The sequence below is a fragment of the Salvelinus namaycush genome, chromosome 9, assembly GCF_016432855.1.
Source record: "Salvelinus namaycush isolate Seneca chromosome 9, SaNama_1.0, whole genome shotgun sequence".
NCBI classification, from domain to species: domain Eukaryota; kingdom Metazoa; phylum Chordata; class Actinopteri; order Salmoniformes; family Salmonidae; genus Salvelinus; species Salvelinus namaycush.
This window is the reverse complement of record NC_052315.1, coordinates 54,002,478-54,021,156: the sequence shown is the minus strand read 5'-3', so window position 1 is coordinate 54,021,156 and position 18,679 is coordinate 54,002,478. Positions and strand designations below refer to the sequence as shown.

General features: G+C 42.1%; 1 protein-coding gene across 1 annotated transcript in view; it reads right to left on the bottom strand.

Moving 5' to 3' along the window:
- Positions 1-18,679, bottom strand: part of LOC120054198 (tyrosine-protein phosphatase non-receptor type 9-like) — a 46,145-nt gene that overhangs the window by 5,997 nt on the left and 21,469 nt on the right. The window contains exons 3-6 of the mRNA XM_039001654.1: positions 17,493-17,582; positions 6,289-6,413; positions 4,302-4,407; positions 4,025-4,135 (exon numbers count right to left, since the gene is read on the bottom strand). Of these exons, the coding sequence (XP_038857582.1) occupies positions 4,025-4,135; positions 4,302-4,407; positions 6,289-6,413; positions 17,493-17,582 (432 nt within the window). The remainder of the gene's footprint in view (positions 1-4,024; positions 4,136-4,301; positions 4,408-6,288; positions 6,414-17,492; positions 17,583-18,679) is intronic.

Here is an 18,679-nt window from a genome sequence, read left to right as displayed (position 1 = left end):
AGGTTGATTTCATTCCCATTCAATGAATCACTGGGACAGTCAATGAATCAACGTCAAGGAATCAAACAGTGTGCTTTTGAATTATGCTCCGTGCCTTGTTCAATAAATGGATTCCTATTTGATATTGCATATTAGAGCCATTTTACAAATGTCATCTCATCAATGAATAATGTGATTGTGGTGATAACACCAAGCGTTCAATCTCATGACCTCCTCAAGTTCATAAAAAAGTCATAGTTAAACAAGATCATTAATGACTAAATCAAAAAAATCATGTGTGAAGAATGCAACAAAGATGCAGAATAATCTGGCCAAGAGCATAAAGTTCCCTCAGCGCTCACAACAATCAACCTTTGACAAAAGTCCCTCTATTCGAGGTGAAAATGATGAATTAGACAGCCCCATCAAGAGGATCCTCCTGGATGATGCATTTTGGGAGAGAGTGGTAAGCAGCCTGAAACCTATAGCAGTAGCCATTGCACAGATTGAGGGAGACAATGACATCCTGTCTGATGTTCAGACTCGACTTGCAGATATAAGAGAATAAATCTGTACTGCCCTGCCCACTTCACTGTTGCTCCAAGCAGAGGAAACTACAGTTCTGAAATCGATCAAAAAGCGTGAAGACTTCTGCCTGAAGCCCATACACTCCGCAGAGCACATGTTGGACCCCAAGTATGCAGGCAAGAACATCCTGTCTGGTGCAGAGATCAACAAGGCCTATGGTGTCATCACTACTGTGTCTCACCACCTTGGCCTGGATGAGGGCAAGGTTCTTGGCAGTCTGGCAAAGTTTTAGGCTTTTTGAGCCTGACAACGAGCCATCCTCAACAAGGTTGGAAAGTGACAGTGAAGTTGAGGTCTCAGAGTCTGATGTTCAAGAGGTGGACATTGAGGAGGTCCAGGGAGAAGACATGGAAGCCTGAGAGGAAGACAACCAAAGCTGTAGTTTCTAGACTTTCATTTTATAGATGTATGTTAAATGTTTTTGGGAGATGCGATGGATCATTGGGGATCATTCAATATTCCCTTTTGTTGTTCAGTGAAATCATCCCATGTGAAGAGTCAACTCATTTAATTAAAGTTCAATTCGTAACTAAATCGTTTTAAAAATTTCTATTGGAAGGATTTAATAATTTGCAATTATGTCTACTTTTGATAAGGTAAAAGGTTTATGTTTCTGTCTCCATATGATATGGTACATATATCCAATGCAAAAAACATCTACATTTAAAAGGTATTAATAATAATTTGCATATATTTCCATATGTTTCCACCTCCTGAATATTCCCCAAAATGTGCAACCCTACTTGTGACCGACTAAAAACATGTTGGATGCATTTGCAGTTTGTTTTGGTTGTGTTTCAGATTATTTTGTGCACAATAGAAATTTATGGTAAATAATGTATTGTGTCGAGTGAATAGTGATGAGTGAGAAAGTTGGAGGGCCAAAGATCATAACCACAAGACATGTTAACTATTACCAATAACAGGGGTGGTTAGCATGTCTTGGGGATATGATCTTTGACCACAGTAACTTTCTCATCATTATTCAGGATTATCTGTAATCATGGTAGCATCCACATTAATGTAGAAGTGTTTAGAAACATATTCTATTCTTATTTACAATAAAGGTGACTCCAAAATGGCACAAAATAATCTGAAACACAACCAAAACGAGCTGCAAAATTCATCCAACAAGTTTGTAGTCACACGCTTGAATTAGTCATTGCATACTAGGAATATGGGACCAAATACTAAACTTTTGACCTCTTTATTTATAAGAATCTTTAGGGGTGTTAATAATTTTGACCCTTACATTTACTTGTTAAACAAAATCTCTTTCTCTGGGCAATTGTAATAGTATTAAAGAATAATTTCACCATTTTCTGGAGCATACAATATAGCTCAGTATTTGAATGATTTATGTTATACAGTCATTATTGCTCATCATTATCAATGGTGTCATACATTATACACCCCACTGTATGGGTATAGGGTGCGATTCCAAACGTTAGCTTTCCCTGGGAGGAGTTAGTTCCTGAGTAAAGGTCACAGTGGAAACGCCTTGCATCCATCAATCATTTATTTATTTAACTAGGCAAGTCAGTAAAGAACAAATTCTTATTTACAATGACGGTCTACCAAAAGGCAAAAGGCCTCCTACGGGGACAGGGGTTGGGATTAAAAATAAAAATGATCTGACAGCTGAGGAAGTGCCTTGTGTATCAATTACATTGCAGGGCTGGACGGCGGTTCGCCCTCCAATGTCAGGTGTTATACACTGGAAGGGAGCATAACGACCATGCCCAGGTCCCAGGAGTGTTTATCTGCTTCTAATATTGTTGATTTCCCAAACTAGGGACAGGGGGTTACTGAAGCAATGTCAGAGATATAGGGGGCATGTTTGGCTCTACATTGTGAGGTCCTACTTCTGCACCATGCCAGAACATGTCTCTATCATGCTGCATCAGAAAAAAACATTGTCTCGATGGCTAAATTGCTTGGTAAGCAACACCAAGGAGGTGACTTTATTCCTACAAGGGCCACATACAGTGCATTCGGAAAGTATGCAGACCCCTTGACTTTTTTCACATTTCGTTACAGCTTTATTATTAAATTGTTGTTTTTCCTCAATCTACACATAATACCCCATAATGACAAAGCAAAAACAGGTTTTTAGAAATGTTTGCAAATGTACTATAAAAAAAAAAAACTGAAATATCACATTTACACAAGTATTCAGACCCTTTACTTTGTTGAAGCACCTTTGGCAGCGATTACAGCCTTCAGTCTTCTTGGGTATGATTGGGTTCAAATCCAGGCTCTAGATGTGATACTCAAGGTCATTCAGAGACTCCTGCGTTGTCTTTGCCGTGTGCTTAGGATCGTTGACCTGTTGCAAGGTGAACCTTCACCCCAGTAGGAGGTCCTGAGTGCTCTGGAGCAGGTTTTCATCAAGGATCTCTCTGTACTTTGTTCCGTTCATCTTTCACTCTATCCCGACTAGTCTCCCAGTCCCTGCTGCTGAAAAACATCCCCACAGCATGATGCTGCCACCACCATGCTTCACCGTAGGGATGGTGCCAGGTTTCCTCCAGGTGTGACACTTGGCCAAAGATTTCAATCTTGGTTTCATCAGACCAGAGAATATTTTCTCATTGTCTGAGAGTCTTTAGGTGCATTTTGGCAAACTCCAAGCAGGCTGTCATGTGCCTTTTACTGAGGAGTGGCTTTCATCTGGCCACTACCACGAAGGCCTGATTTGTGGAATGCTGCAGAGATGGTTGTCCTTCTGGAAGGTTCTCCCTTCTCCACAGAGGAACTCTGGAGCTCTGTCAGAGTGACAATCTGGTTCTTGGTCACCTCTCTGACCAAGGCCCTTCCCCCCCGATTGCTAGGTTTGGCCAGGTGGCCAGAGTCTTGGTGGTTCCAAACTTCTTCCATTTAAGAATGATGGAGGCCACTGTGTTCTTGGGGACCTTCAATGCTGCAGGCATTTTTTGGTATTCTTCCCCAGATCTTTGCCTCGACACAATCCCGTGTCAGAGCTCTACAGACAATTCCTTCGACCTCATGGCTTGGTTTTTGCTCTGACATGCACTGTCAACTGTGGGACCTTATATAGACAGGTGTGTGTCTTTCCAAATAATGTCCAATCATTTGAATTTACCACAGGTGGACTCCAATCAAGTTGTACAAACATCTCAAGGATGAGCAGGATGAATCAGAGCTCAATTTCAAGTCTCATAGCAAAAGGTCTGAATAACATGTTTTTGCTTTGTCATTATGGGGTATTGTGTGTAGATTGAGTTTAGAATAAGGCTGTAATGTAACAAAACGTGGAAAAAGTTAAGGGGTCTGAATACTTTCCGAATGCATTGAGTAAGTCGGTTTGGATGGAAGCGTCAGCTAAATGATCATTACTACAGTCACATTCTTGACAGTTCTTCATAGTTGCAATTAGTGCTTGTTTTTGAAGATACAATTCTACCCATAGTGAGGATAGTACCATTGCACTCACCCTCTCCCTGAGTTTCTCCTTAAGCAGCAGGCTCAGCAGGTTGTAGGGCACGCGGAACCAGACAGGGGCGCCCACTATCAACACCTTCTTTAGCCTGGCAGGAAAAGCACCCTGGTGTAGAACAGAGCAGACCTGCAGTTTTGGAACACCACTTCGCAATCCTGGCCTCTCATTCATACACATGGAGTGTACATTTTAGTCTTATCAGTCAACATATTAGCCTTGTGAACAGATATTGATAAAAATACGACAATATGCCGCCTCAGTACTTTCTAACCTTGAGTAAGTTGAGAATCTTCTTGCTGAGGTCCAGCTCAAAGTTGGTATAGTTGGAGCCCGCCATGTCATAAATGAACACCAGGCCGTTTCTTTGAGTTTCAAAGCTGGGGGGAGAGAGAGAGAAAATGTTTAACACTTTCTATGAACATGGAAGGTTCTCCCATCTCTATAGAGGAACTCTGGAGCTCTGTCAGAGTGACCATCGGGTTCTTGGTCACCTCCCTGACCAAGGCCCTTCTCCCCTGATTGCTCAGTTTGGCCGGGCGGCCAGCTCTAGGTATTCTCAATAGAAAATTATAAACAACTCATCGCAGCTCTGCCACAAAAATGGAAAAGGAAATTACTTAAGAGAAAGCAATTAATTCGTTTGTCTGCCACCAAATAAAAGTCATAAAATGAGTCATATAAATCATAAAATGTACCAGTTTCACTTACGGTCAAGAGGCTTGACAACTATGCCGCATAAAATTCAAGATGCTGTAGTTGGGAACAGATTTTCGATGTCCCAATACCATGGCATCGGGTTTATGAACTGATATATAAAACGACAATTGATCCATCAATTTGTTCTGTTAAATTTAAGCTATTATATAAAATTCTTGCTTCAAAAAGAATGCTCAGTATATGGGGTAATCAACAGTTAGACCGCTGCAGACTGCCATGATGAAACAGGATCAATAGAGCATCTCTTTTGGTGCTGTCCATCAGCGGCTTGTTTTTGGTGTCTGGTCCAGGAACGGTTGTTATGCCATAATGTCAGGGCGAGGTTGAACCTGCAAACTGTATTGCTGGGGGATGTGAAGGACCACAGTAAGTTAATAGGAAATATCATTGTGCTCTTGGGTGAATATTATTTTTGTGGCAATTTCGGCAGAAATGTTGCAGATGGGAAGGTTCAAGTCCCTAGTGAGACATCAGAGAATGGAGGGATGTATTGCGTGAGGAAATGGAGAATTATGATTTATTGGGAAAGATGGGTTGATCTGTGGCTGTTTGAAGAGTGGAATTGACGAGTGTTGGAATAAATTTATATACAAATGTATGTACAGTATAAAAGTTTGAGGTCCTCCAATCAGCGGTGAGGGTGTGGATGGGATTATTGTTTGGTTTGATGCTGTGAGCGGTGTGTTCTGGTCTTGGTAGTTACGGGTGTGCTCGCTTCCATGTGGCGGGCCTTGGTTTTTCCCGCCCTTGGAAAATCCCTTTGGGCTGGGGGCAGTGCCTTGCCGGCGTCTCGGTGCGGGTGGGGGCGAGCGCACCCACTGACCAGAGCACCCGCTAATGTGGGTACTAATTTGTACTGTATTGTTGTTTTAAAGAAATACATTTTTATTTAATTTTTTAGAATACAACTCTTTGAATGCCCTCTTCATAATGCATTATAAGCATATTTATAAACTGGGTGGTCCATGCCCTGAATGCTGATGGGCTAACAGCCATGGTATATCAGATCACGTATACCACGGATAACAAAATATGTATTTTTACTGCTCTAATTACTTTGGTAACCAATTTATAATAACAATAAGGGACCTCGGGTGTTTGTGATATATGGCCAATATACCACGGCTAAAGGCTGTACCCAGGCACTCGGCGTTGCGTCGTGCGTAAGAACAGCCCTTAGCCGTGGTATATTTGCCATATACCACACCTTATTGCTTAATTATAATGCCTTATGTGCTATACGTAAATCATTATAATTCATGACATAGGTGCTAATAGCTGCTCATCAATAATGGAGTAAAAAGGGATTCTAAAATCACTCATCAGGTCATACAAAAATTACACACACTTTCACAACAAACTGTCACCGTGCAATGCCAACATCCTGTCTCAATTTGTCTGCTGCGTTGTAAAACTAAGCCTGCCTTTACCCAATGGTCTTGATCAATTAAGACAATTGGGACAGAGACTGAGTCTCACCTACATAATTGAACAGAACACGTAATAGGCTAATACTAAAATATGTATCTCGTTGTTCTCACCTCTCCACAGCCCGGTCCAGGAGGTAGAAGAGAGCCTGCAGGACAACATGGTTGCCTGTCTTGTTGGGGTGGTGGAGCTTGGCTGTGTACAAGGCTATGGAGGCGCCTGCTGGGTCTCGCACACTCTGGTTGAACAGAACAGAGACAGGGGTCAGAGTGAGGAGAGATTAGGGTGTGCTTCTTAGCTGCCCTGTGGGGCACTGAAGTCCAACATCCTGATTAAAATACGATTCTATATAGTACCTGTGGGTGAGAAAAAGTAAGCAGTAACGCATCACAAGAGTAATTTAAACATAGAAAAGTGTTAAAATGTCACCGCAAGTTTATCACTTGGTATACATCTCTATTTTTCTCCATTGGCATAATACCAGAGGTGTATATAGTTTACAGTAAGGCTGGGAATTGCCAGTGACCTCACGACACAATATTATCACGATACTTAAGTGCCGATAAGATACGTATTGCGATTCTCACTATTCTATATGTAATGCAATTCGATACTGTGATTATATTGCGTTACGATGTTCCAAACATATTGCTCACCATATGTCTTCTGCAGAGGGACAACAGAGAGTCATGAGAATACGAGTTTTGATCAGTCATGGAAATAAGTGCTCAAAACCAAAAAAGATGGAGAACAAGCTATGAATGAAAAATACTGGCATTTTGTCGCAGGTACAGCCAACTAGCGCAAAAAGAATATTGCGATATTGTCAAAATTATATATCATCAAAAATAATATCCCAAATTGTAACTATAGATTTTTTCCCCCATCACTAGTTTACAGTAGAGGTACATACAGAAAGGTTTGAGGCAAAACTCTAGTCTAGACTAGTTGCACAATGAATCCAACATGCAATCATCAAATACATGTGAAGTCATGGCAGCCTGCATATCAAAATATCTAAAATGGGGTCTGGTGTTCAGTTTGACCACAGGATGGCAAAGTGGACATGACCATGAGAAGCAATGATAAGTTTGGCCACAGGGAGGCACCTGCTTTCAAAGTCAGTAGATATAAAATGGGCGCCACCTCACATCTCTGAAGGAGTGACTTCTATGAAACAAACTTGTCAGTTTGAATGGAACATCTACCTAAAGACACAACAATTGTGAAAAACAGGGACCCATTCAATTAAATTAAAACAGGTCACCGGATTAGCACATTCTTTCACTGTGAGTTACTGTGTGACCTATTCAAAATGATTGAATTTCAACTGAGTAGTATAGAATAGTTTATAGTCTGAACTGCAACACTGAAGAGCATACAATACATTTTTCCACAATTAACACTTACCCCAGCATCCAAAAAGCAGATTGAGTGACTTAGTTTGACTAGGCAATAACTAGGCAATAACAAAAAGTAAGGATGCACGATATATCGGTGAACATATCGGAATCAGCCGATATTAGCTAAAAATGCCAACGTCGGCCCGATGTCTAGTGCAACGGCGATGTGCAAAACCGATGTCAAAGATTACGTGCATACCTATATAACGTAGGTACACGTAAAAAAAATTGTGTAACACAGCATTCCTAACCTAGACCACAATGTCTGCTGTGTGGATCGAGCAGTCAACAAGTCAAGCAGTCATTTGAAAGAGTAAGAACATTTCAGCGAGACAACTCAAAATCAAAATGCATTAATGCCAAGATAATGGAATTCATTGCCCTTGACAATCAACCGTTCTCTGGTCGGGGGTGATGTCGGCTTTTGCCGACTGGTCGAGCACCAGTACACACTACCAACTGCGCTATTTTTCAGATGTTGCCCTACCGGAGATACACAGTAATAGCGTCGCTGCTATTAGCTTCACAACTGACATTTGGACCAGCGAGATCAGCCCCATGAGCATGTCGAGTCTGACAGCACAGTGGGTCGTTGAGGATTTCGTACTGAGGAAAGTCGTATTGCATGCTCATGAATGTGCTGGTTTTCATACCGCTGCTGCCATTTCAATGGAATTTGAGAACACGTTTGAAACTTGGAAACATGAACACTAGCTAGTAGGGTTGCACATTTTGGGGAATATTCAAGGTGGAAACTTTCCGTGTGAATTAACGGAAATATATGCAAATTAATATTACAATTTAAAATGTAGATGTTTTTTGCATTGAATATATTTACCATATAAAATGGAGACAGAAACAAACCTTTGACCTTATCATAAGTAGAGATTTGCAAATTATTAAATCCTTCCAATATAAATACACTTTAAACTTTAATTAAATGAATTGACTCTTCACATGGGATGATTTCAATGAACAACAAAAGGGAATATTGAATGATCCCCAATGATCCATCGCATCTCCCAAAAACATTTTTAACATACATCTGTAAAATGATAACAAAAGCTTTAGTTTCTAGACTTTCTTTCTCTCAGGCTTCCATGTCTTCTCCCTGGACATCTTCAATGTCCACCTCCTGAACATCAGACTCCAAGGCCCCATCTTCACTGTTACTTGTCAGTTGTCAGGCTCAAAAAGCCAAAAACTTGCCTGGATGGCCACCAATTTTTCAACCCTTGTATTGGTCAGCCTGTTAACATGCTTTGGTGTGTGTGTTCCCAAACAAGGACCAGTTGCGCTCTGAGGTGGCTGATGTTGGTGGGATTTGGAGGATGGAGGCAACAGGGGAAAGAGCCTCAGAGCCACAAAGTCCCTTCCACCAGGTGGTTGATGAGATATGTTGGCACGACTGCCATATTGCACCTCCATCCCAAAGCCCTTACATCATCCAGGAGGATCCTCTTGATGGGGCTGTCCATATCGGCAGACTTTGATATGGCCATTTCTTGGAGAGACTGCTTCCCCTCCAGGAGACTGTCAAACATGATGACGACAACACCACCCCAACGGGTGTTTCTGGGCAGCTTCAATCTGGTGCTCTTATTCTTCTCACTTTGCTTGGTGAGGTAGATTGCTGCTGTAACTTGATGACCCTTCAAGTACCTAACCATGTCCTTGGCTCTCTTGTAGAGTGTATCCATTGTTTTCAGTGCCATGATGTCCTTGAGGAGCAGATTCAATGCATGAGCAGCACAGCCAATGGGTGTAATGTGAGGGTAGGACATCTCCACTTTAGACCAAGCAGCCTTCATGTTCACAGCATTGTCTGTCACCAGTGCAAATACCTTCTGTGGTCCAAGGTCATTGATGACTGCCTTCAGCTCATCTGCAATGTAGAGATGGGTGTCTATTGTTCCTTGTGTCTGTGCTCGTGTAGAATACTGGTTGAGGGGTGGAGATTATTATTCCTTGCCCACGAACATTCGACCACCCATCAGAGATGATTGCAATACAGTCTGCTTTCTCTATGATTTGCTTGACCTTCACTTGAACTCTGTTAAACTCTGCATGCAGCAAAAGCATGTCTGGTTGGAGGGGTGTATGTTGGGCGAAGAACATTCAGAAATCTACTCCAATACACATTGCCTGTTAGCAGAGGTGAACCAGTCGCATACACAGCTCAAGCAAGACATTCATCAGCATTTCTCCAACTACGTTCCTCCATTGAATAAAAAAAACTTCTGATGGGGGTTGGAGGGACGCCAAGTGCGACTGACGTGTTTTCCGTTTGCTCCCGCAGTATTCTTAAAGTTTGTGAATTTTGCAGCAGAACCGCATTTATTTTCAAAATATTAGTTCGGTGATCCCTCTCCCTAAAAACCAAGACTACTTTGCTTTCGAATGTCAGCATGTCGACGAAACATAAGGCCAAAAACATGACTTTGAGGAAACCCGGCCTACAATACCCACTCTCATCACCGCCCTCTCCTGAGTCTGAGGGACTGGGGACTCACACTTTACCCGGGGGTGCGGCTTGGCCTGGCGGCGCTGAAATGAACATTCAAGGCCATCAAACTACTATGCTCTGAGATAGTTGAAATGAAAACAGAGGTAGTTGCTACGATTGAGGCCCGAATACAGGAGGTTTCTGATACTTTAAAAGCAGATCTAACCATCCTGCGGAACGAGACAGTGCCAGCAATCACATCACTCAAAACAACAACAGAGTTGCACACTAAAACGATTGCAGCACTGGAGACCTCCGCTACCAATGTCTCTGATTTAACGACATCCCTAGAGGCTGACGTGAAACACCTAGCTACGGATTTGAAAAAGGTGCAGGAGAGTTGTGAGTTTAGAGGGATTCTCTCGCCGCAATAATCGGAGACTGGTATCGGTCCCAGAGGCAGCGGAAATGCCTCGCGCCACTGATTTCGTTTCTGGGCTGCTGAAGGATGTTCTTGCCTTGGATGAGAAGCCCCTGATTGATCGTGCCCACCGGTCGCCGCGACCAAAGCCCCAGGATGGTGAGAGGCCCGTGACATAATTCTTCGAGTGCACTTTTTCCATGAGAAGATGGAGATTCTCCGACGAGCCCGCAATACCACTCTGAGCTTTCAAGGACAGAGCTTCGCTATCTACCAGGACTACTCTCCCACTGTTTCCAGGCAGCGCGCAGCTTTCGTGCAGGTCAAACAACTACTACGGATCCATCCAGCTGTGAAGTATGGACTGCGATTCCCAGCCCGTTTATGGCTATCATGATGGTAAAAACAACACATTTGAGTCTCCGGATGAGGCTATGGCTCAAGAAGTCTTGAACTTGCTCATAGATCAGCAACTGTTGCTTGCGAACTGTGGATAGTAAGTAGCCCACCTGTGGTACAATTATGTTTAGTTATAACATACTATTCTTGTATAGTTGGGGAGTTGGCGAACCCATTCGGGCTTATTTGATGTGATCTAATGTTTTGATCATCTAGGGTGCTTGCCTTACAAGCATTCAGTCATTTTAATTTAATTGTATTAAGGTTTTACTTAACTCCATTGTTTCTAGGCTCTCATATTCACCTACTCAGTTTGTTTATATAGTGGCTCAGTGACTCAAAATATTTTTGGTTATTTGTTTACTGCATCCGTTTGTACCGACCCAGTAAACAGTAAATGTTCCGAGGCTACACTTTTTTGTGGGTCTTCACTTCAATTTTAAAGGTTTTGAACGTCATTTATGCCCAGAAAATATTCAACATTGTGCACACATAGTTTTTTGGTCTTGGCTGTAAGGTGTCTTATCGTCAAACTAGACAATTATTATTATTTTTTTGATTATCTTACTATGATTTGCTTACTTCAAATGAGGTTTTTGGTTGAGAGCCTTTATACCATTTATTTATTTTCTCTCTCAATGCCTGTTAGAAGACTGGGAATATAATTATATACATCTACAAGTGGTGCTTTTGTAATATCGATTGCACAAGGGATTCACTTTTATTTTTCTCTCGTTTTGCTGTTTGATCCACTAACATAAAATGCGACTTTAAAAGAGCAGGACTGTAGGTTTGGGTTTAACACCGCACTCTCACAGACATACTGTGCAAAGAGAACATGTTCTATTTAGGCTTGTACCTCATTTGGGGATGTACTGTCTGGGATGGGGAAAGGTGGTTGGGGGGAGGAAGGAGGTTGAATTGTTCAGTTCTAATGTTGTCGTTCTGTCTTTTTAGTTTTTTTTTCTGTGCTTTTTCCAAATATCTTGCACCGTACATTATTACTCAGACAAGTTAATAATCTGGGGTTTTTGGGTACTCATTGCTTTTCCACTCTATGCTCTAATGACAGGGTTGTATAAAGGGAGTGCTCAGGGTGGCCAAAACAATACGATCAAGTACATTTCGTGGAACATCAAAGGGGTTAACAACCCTGTGAAGCGTAAGAGGGTGCTGACACACTTAAAGGGTTTGAATGCAAATTTAGTATTTCTACAAGAGACTCACTTGAGGACTGGTGAGCATTTTAGGATGCGTAGGGACTGGGTTGGTCAAGTGTTCCACTCTAACTTTCATAGTAAATCAAGAGGTGCTGCCATTTTCGTTGATAAATCTACTCCCTTTGTAGCTTCTGAGGTTATTGCTGATCCTAAGGGACGATACGTCATAGTAACTGGTAAACTGTTTTCTACCCCACTTGTTTTGGCTAGTGTTTATGCTCCCAATTGGGATGACAAGTTTAATTTCTTCCTTTTTAATCTGCTATACCCAATTTAGATTTCCATTTGTTGATTTTAGAGGGGGGGGGGGATTTCAACTGTACAATGTCCCCAGTTCTTGACAAGTCCTCAAAGAAGAACTAAATGTGCCCTACTTATTCAATCTTTCCTTCAGAAATATGCTGTGTGTGAGGCCTGGCGTTTGCTACACCCTACAGATAGACAGTATTCCTTTTATTCTCATGTTCATCAAACATACTCCCGCATTGATTACTTCTTTTTGGACAAAACTTCTGCCTAACCTTCGGCGGTGTACTTACGAGAGTATTGTTATTTCTGACCATTCACCATTAGTGCTTGAACTAGAGTTTCCCCCAGCGACCTCCTATGTGTTATCAATGGCGTCTTAACCCCATTTTCCTCTCAGATAAGGAGTTTGTCAATTTCATTTCTTCTGAAATCACCTTATTCCTAGAAACTAATTCAACGCCAGGTATGTCCTGCTCTGCCATATGGGAGTCTCTCAAAGCATACCTACGTGGCCAAATTATTTATTTTACAGCCAACCAAAACAAAGCTCGCTCTCAGCAACTTCGGGACCTGAGCGAATCCATAGCCATATTGGATGAGAAGTATGCTACGGATCCTTCCTCTGATCTACATAAAGAGCGCCAACTACTCCAATCTGAATTTGATAAGCTTTCTACCAGGCAAGCTGAACATTTACTCTTGCGAGCTCGATACAGAGTGTATGAACAAGGCAACAAGGCCAATAAACTCCTTGCACATCAGATCCGTAAATCTGAGGCCTCACGTTTAATCCCACAAATAAGAACCCTGTCTTGTGCCACCACAGTTATACATAAAGAGATCAATGATCAATTTAAACAATTTGACTCTGCGCTATACACCTCTGAATCTCCTTAAGACCCTTTGCTGATTGATTAATTCTTTAATGGCTTGAATATGCCTTCAATTGATAGACTCCCATGACTCTCTAGAAGAAGAATTTACACCTGAGGAGATTGCAACAGCAGTGTCCGCAATGAAAAGTGGTAAATCACCAGGTCCGGACGGTTTTCCAACCAAATTTTACAGGACGTTTTCTGGTCTGCTTTGCCCATTCTTGTCTCGATTATTTGAGAGTGCCTTAATACCTCAAAGCTACCACCTAGTCTTTATCAGGCTTCAATTTCATTACTATTAAAGAAAAACAAAGGATCCACATTCCAGGGGGTCTATCGCCCAATCTCGCTTTTAAACTGTGATTGCAAAATCCTAGCCAAGCTTTTAGCCATCCATATGGTACGCTCGCTGCACCAAATAATACACTCTGACCAGACTGGCTTTGTGAGAAATAGGCATTTGTTTTTCAATATTAGACGCCGTATGAATATACTGTACTCCCCAGCGTCAGGGGACCCGGAGGTGGTGGTCTCACTTTTGACCGCATTGAGTGGGACTACCTAACAGCTGCCCTTTATAGATTTGGCTTTGGCCCCAAATTCATTGCATGGACAAAGATTCTTTATTTTTCTCCCATGGCTTCGGTACGGGCTAACAACTTGTCCGCTGACTATTTTCCCTTGCACCGCAGATCCAGACAGAGTTGTCCACTCTCCCCCTTGTTGTTTGCTTTGGCAATCGAGCCTCTCGCCATTGCACTACGCTCTAATGATGCCATTCAAGGTATAATCAGGACGGGCTTAGAGCAGAAAGTCTCGCTATATGCTGACGACCTCCTTTTGTTTATCTCCAACCCTGATACCTCATTGCCAGGTGCCTTACCTGTTCTTAAAAAGTTTAGATCAATCTCAGGGTACAAGCTGAATCTAGGCAAGAGTGAGATTTTTCCTGTAAATAAGCCTGCTTTAAAGTGCCCTTTTGGAAGTTTTCAGTTTAGGATTGTCCGGGATCAATTCACCTACTTGGGAGTTAAAGTGACGAGGAAATATTCAAATTTGTTTCACTAAAACTTTGTTCCTCCAGCAGTCAGTTTGAAACAATCTTTTACTTTTTGAAATTCTCTACCTTTCTCTTGTTGGAAGGACTAATGTCATTAAAATTAATGTGTTGCCCAAATTTTTATATTTATTTCAATGTTTACCCATTTTTATTACAAAATCTTTTTTTAATTCACTGGATCAAACATTCATGTATTTTATTTGGGATGGCAAAGTACCACGGATTGGTAGAAAACATTTACAGAAGCCTAAGGCATTGGGTGGTTTAGCTCTACCAAATTTTCAGACATACTAGTGGGCTGCAAATTTCAGAGCCCTTTTGTACTGGCTGCAGACTGATCCTACTGGCCCTAGACCACTCTGGGTCCAGATGGAATCTGAATCATGTAAACCTGCTGCACTTTCTTCTGTGTTGTGCTCGTCTCTCCCAGTGTCCCTAGGCAAATGGTGTTTTAACCAAATTGTAAAGCAGTCTCTTAAAATGTGGAATCAGTTCCATTTAGCCTTTAGCCTCCGAGGCTTTATTCTATCAGGCCCAATCAATTAGAACATTTTATTTCCTCCATCTTTGAATGGGGCTTTTGCCATCTGGCACTCACTAGGCCTCTCCTCACTATCCCAATTATTCTTTGATGATACATTCGTCTCTTTTGCTCAGCTACAGGAGAAGTTCAACCTCCCCCAATCCCACTTTTTCCACTATCTCCAGACTAGGAACTTTGTCAGAGCTAACACACCTGAATTTCCCCATAGGCCTGCGAATACAGCTATAGAGATAATCTTTGAGCTGAACAAGCTTCCTAGGGGCGCAATTTCAGATGTATATGCAATCATTAATGACGTACAGAACCCTTCTTTGGTGCCTTTAAAGACTCGATGGGAAAAGGATTTGGGGGAGGAACTTGGGGAAGATACCTGGGAATCTGTGCTGCACAGGGTGCATTCATCCTCTTTTAGCACTAGACACAGCCTCATTCAATTCAAGGTGGTTCACCGTAGCCACTGGTCCGGGGCCAAACTTGGAAGAATATTCTCTGACTTTGATCCTACCTGTGTCAGATGTAAAACGGAACCAGCCACACTGTTGCATATGTTTTGGGGCTGTCAAACTGTCAGGTTTCTGGGAATTAATATTGAAATGTTTCTCTGATATATATATATATGCCACTGTTATAGATCAGTCTCTACAGCCCTTTTTGGTGTACTAACCATAGGTACCCCCCTGTCAAGAATCCAGTCGGACACTGTTGCTTATACAACTTTTAGCTAGATGGCTAATACTTCAGAACTGCAAGATGGCATCTCCCCCATCGTATACATTTTGGGTGAGAGACGTGGGAACCCCAAACTGTTTTATGGGGCTTGGGCTCCATTCCGGTCTTATTTTAAACAGTCCATCCTCTGATGGCATTCATATTAAAACAAAAATAAGTCTGTATTTGACTCCCCTGTGGGACTCAAGGGTTGGATGAGCATTTCTTTGTGTTTTTTTTTGGGGGGGGGGTCATTAAGGTTGATGATGTGCTTATTGATTGTTACCTGTGGATGCCTTGTTCATCTTGCCCGGTCAGAGACTAAAATGTGAGCTAGTTTTGCCCTGTATTTTTTTTTTTTTTTTTTTTTCACGCTTACATAAAATGATTATTCATTTTTTCTTTTAAAGCATTGTAAACTTTATTTTTGGTCCAGTGGATGGTCGGTCTGTGGCCATGACTGTCTGTGAGTGGTTGCATTTCTCCACCCCTATCCCTTGACTGTTTACAGGAACAATGGTGAGGTGTTTGCTCTGTCCCTGTACTACAGATTGCCCTTTAACCTTTGTAGCCTTCTGCCCGGTGTGTTTAACTTGTCTAAAATACGGTATCTTTTTTCTAGTTGAGTATATTATTTATATTGTTTTGTGTTGTCTTGTAAGACTGAATAAACAGAGGTTTCAACCCAAAAAAAACTTCTGATTCCAGGAGGACCATGAGCTGTTGCTATCGATAAGGTGTCTGATTCATAATTTTCACATCAAATAGAAGTAGAGGGACTTTTGTCAGTGGTTGCTTGTTGTGAGCGCTGAGGGAACTTTATGCTCTTGGCCAGCTGATTCTGCATCTTTGTTGCATTCTTCACATATGATTTGGCACAGTATTTGCAAATGTACACAGCTTTTCCTTTTACATTAGCTGCAGTGAAATGTCTCCACACATCAGATAGTGCCCGTGGCATTTTTCTGTAAAGATTTCAAATAAATAAATAGAAATCAGTAAAAAATAACAAATACAATTCCATGTACAGATAAATAATTAAGCAGTTAGATTAAACAACTCCTTTGTAAGATAAATGTTTTGAAATTAAACATGTATGGAGACAGGTGAATTAACACTCCTCAGTTAGCAGGCTCAAGCAAGCTAAAACCCACATGGTAGCAAAAATTAACAAGTTAAATTATTTAAACACACTTTGCTATAGGCTACTATTTACTAGTTACCAAAAAATCATGTATGTCATATAAAATATACCCCACCCAGTATTGTAATCAAAACTTACCAGAAAGCATGTAGTCCTTGACTCAGACAGTGTAGTAGTGGGCTCAATAGCATCTCAGTGTGCAAGATCTTGAGAATCAGCTGTACATGTGATGGAAAAGTGCACTGCACATGTGATGGAAGAGTGCACTGTGCATGCAGAGGGTTGCAATTCCATTGAATTGGGGATAGTTTAACCAAAATTTGCCACAACCCCCACACCCCACCTACTACTGTCTGCGTAACTACTACAGCAGAAAGCAGCCTAGTCGGCACAGCTCCATATATCTCATAGTCGTAAAAGAAAAAACAGATGATCCCAGAGCATTTCCTGCACTGTCCCCCCCCCCCCCCCCCATCCTGACGAGAGCATCCTCCTAATGGAATGGGAGTGAGAGGCGTTGAGATGGTATGTGTCATGACATTACCGTCTCTGTCTTGCGAGCCGTGCATGGCCCATTGCACTGACTGACTAACGGCCCCGGGGAGGGGAATCGACATCCGCTACATAGAGGACAACTAACGCAATGAGTCTGGTCCTGGAGTTGTTTTAGCGTTCATCTTTTTTCAGCATCTGGGTCGTGTTCAGTAGGCACGACGCGGAAGAAAACATTTTGACACGGAGTGAAACGAAGAGATGGTTAAGATGGTTGTTGTAGGCTTAATGCCACAGAGGGTTGCCAAAGCTGCCATACGCCTTTGCACACACAAAACACACACTATTAAACTCACCAGCACAGTGAACTTCCCACTGAGCAGCTCCGAATGCAGAGGTTCCTCCTGAGGCTGTAGTTTGACGATGCCCTCTTTCAGACGCGTCTCCTGGACACATGAAAAAATAAGAGTTAAGGGAACATCAGGCCTGTGAAGTCTACAGGCTTTTGTTCCAGTCCAGCACTAACACACTTGATTCAAATGATCCAAATCCACCTAAACCGTCTTCAATGTAGGCCACTACTATCAGTTGAATCAGGTGTGGTAGTGCAGGACTGCATTTCCCCATCCCAGACCTAGTGTGTCTCTTCAGTGATTGGTCTTTCCTTCATCTGCATTGGCTTGATTAAAGGCTGGAAGGATGAAAGGGGGATACCTAGTCAGTTGTACAACTGAAATGTGTCTTCCGCATTTAACCCAACCCCTCAATCAGAGAGGTGCGGGGGGCTGCCTAAATCGACATCCATGTCTTCGCAGGCAATATATGATGAGACAAAAATAGAGCTTTTTGGTCTAAACTCCACTCGCCGTGTTTGGAGGAAGAAGAAGGATGAGTACAACCCCAAGAACACCATCCCAACCATGAAGCATGGAGGTGGAAACATCATTATTTGGGGATACTTTTCTGCAAAGGGGACAGGACGACTGCACCGTATTGAGGGGAGGATGGATGGGGCCATGTATCGCGAGATCTTGGCCAACAACCTCCTTCCCTCAGTAAGAGCATTGAAGATGGGTCGTGGCTGGGTCTTCCAGCATGACAACGACCCAAAACACACAGCCAGGGAAACTAAGGAGTGGCTCCGTAAGAAGCATCTCAAGGTCCTGGAGTGGCCTAGCCAGTCTCCAGACCTGAACCCAATAGAACATCTTTGGAGGGAGCTGAAAGTCCGTATTGCCCAGTGACAGCCCCGAAACATCTGGAGAAGGTCTGTATGGAGGAGTGGGCCAAAATCCCTGCTGCAGTGTGTGCAAACCTGGTCAAGAACTACAGGAAACGTATGATCTCTGTAATTGCAAACAAAGGTTTCTGTACCAAATATTAAGGTCTGCCTTTCTGATGTATCAAATACTTATGTCATGCAATAAAATGCTAATTAATTACTTAAAAATCATACAATGTGATTTTCTGGATTTTTGTTTTAGATTCCGTCTCTCACAGTTGAAGTGTACCTATGATAAAAATTACAGACCTCTACGTGCTT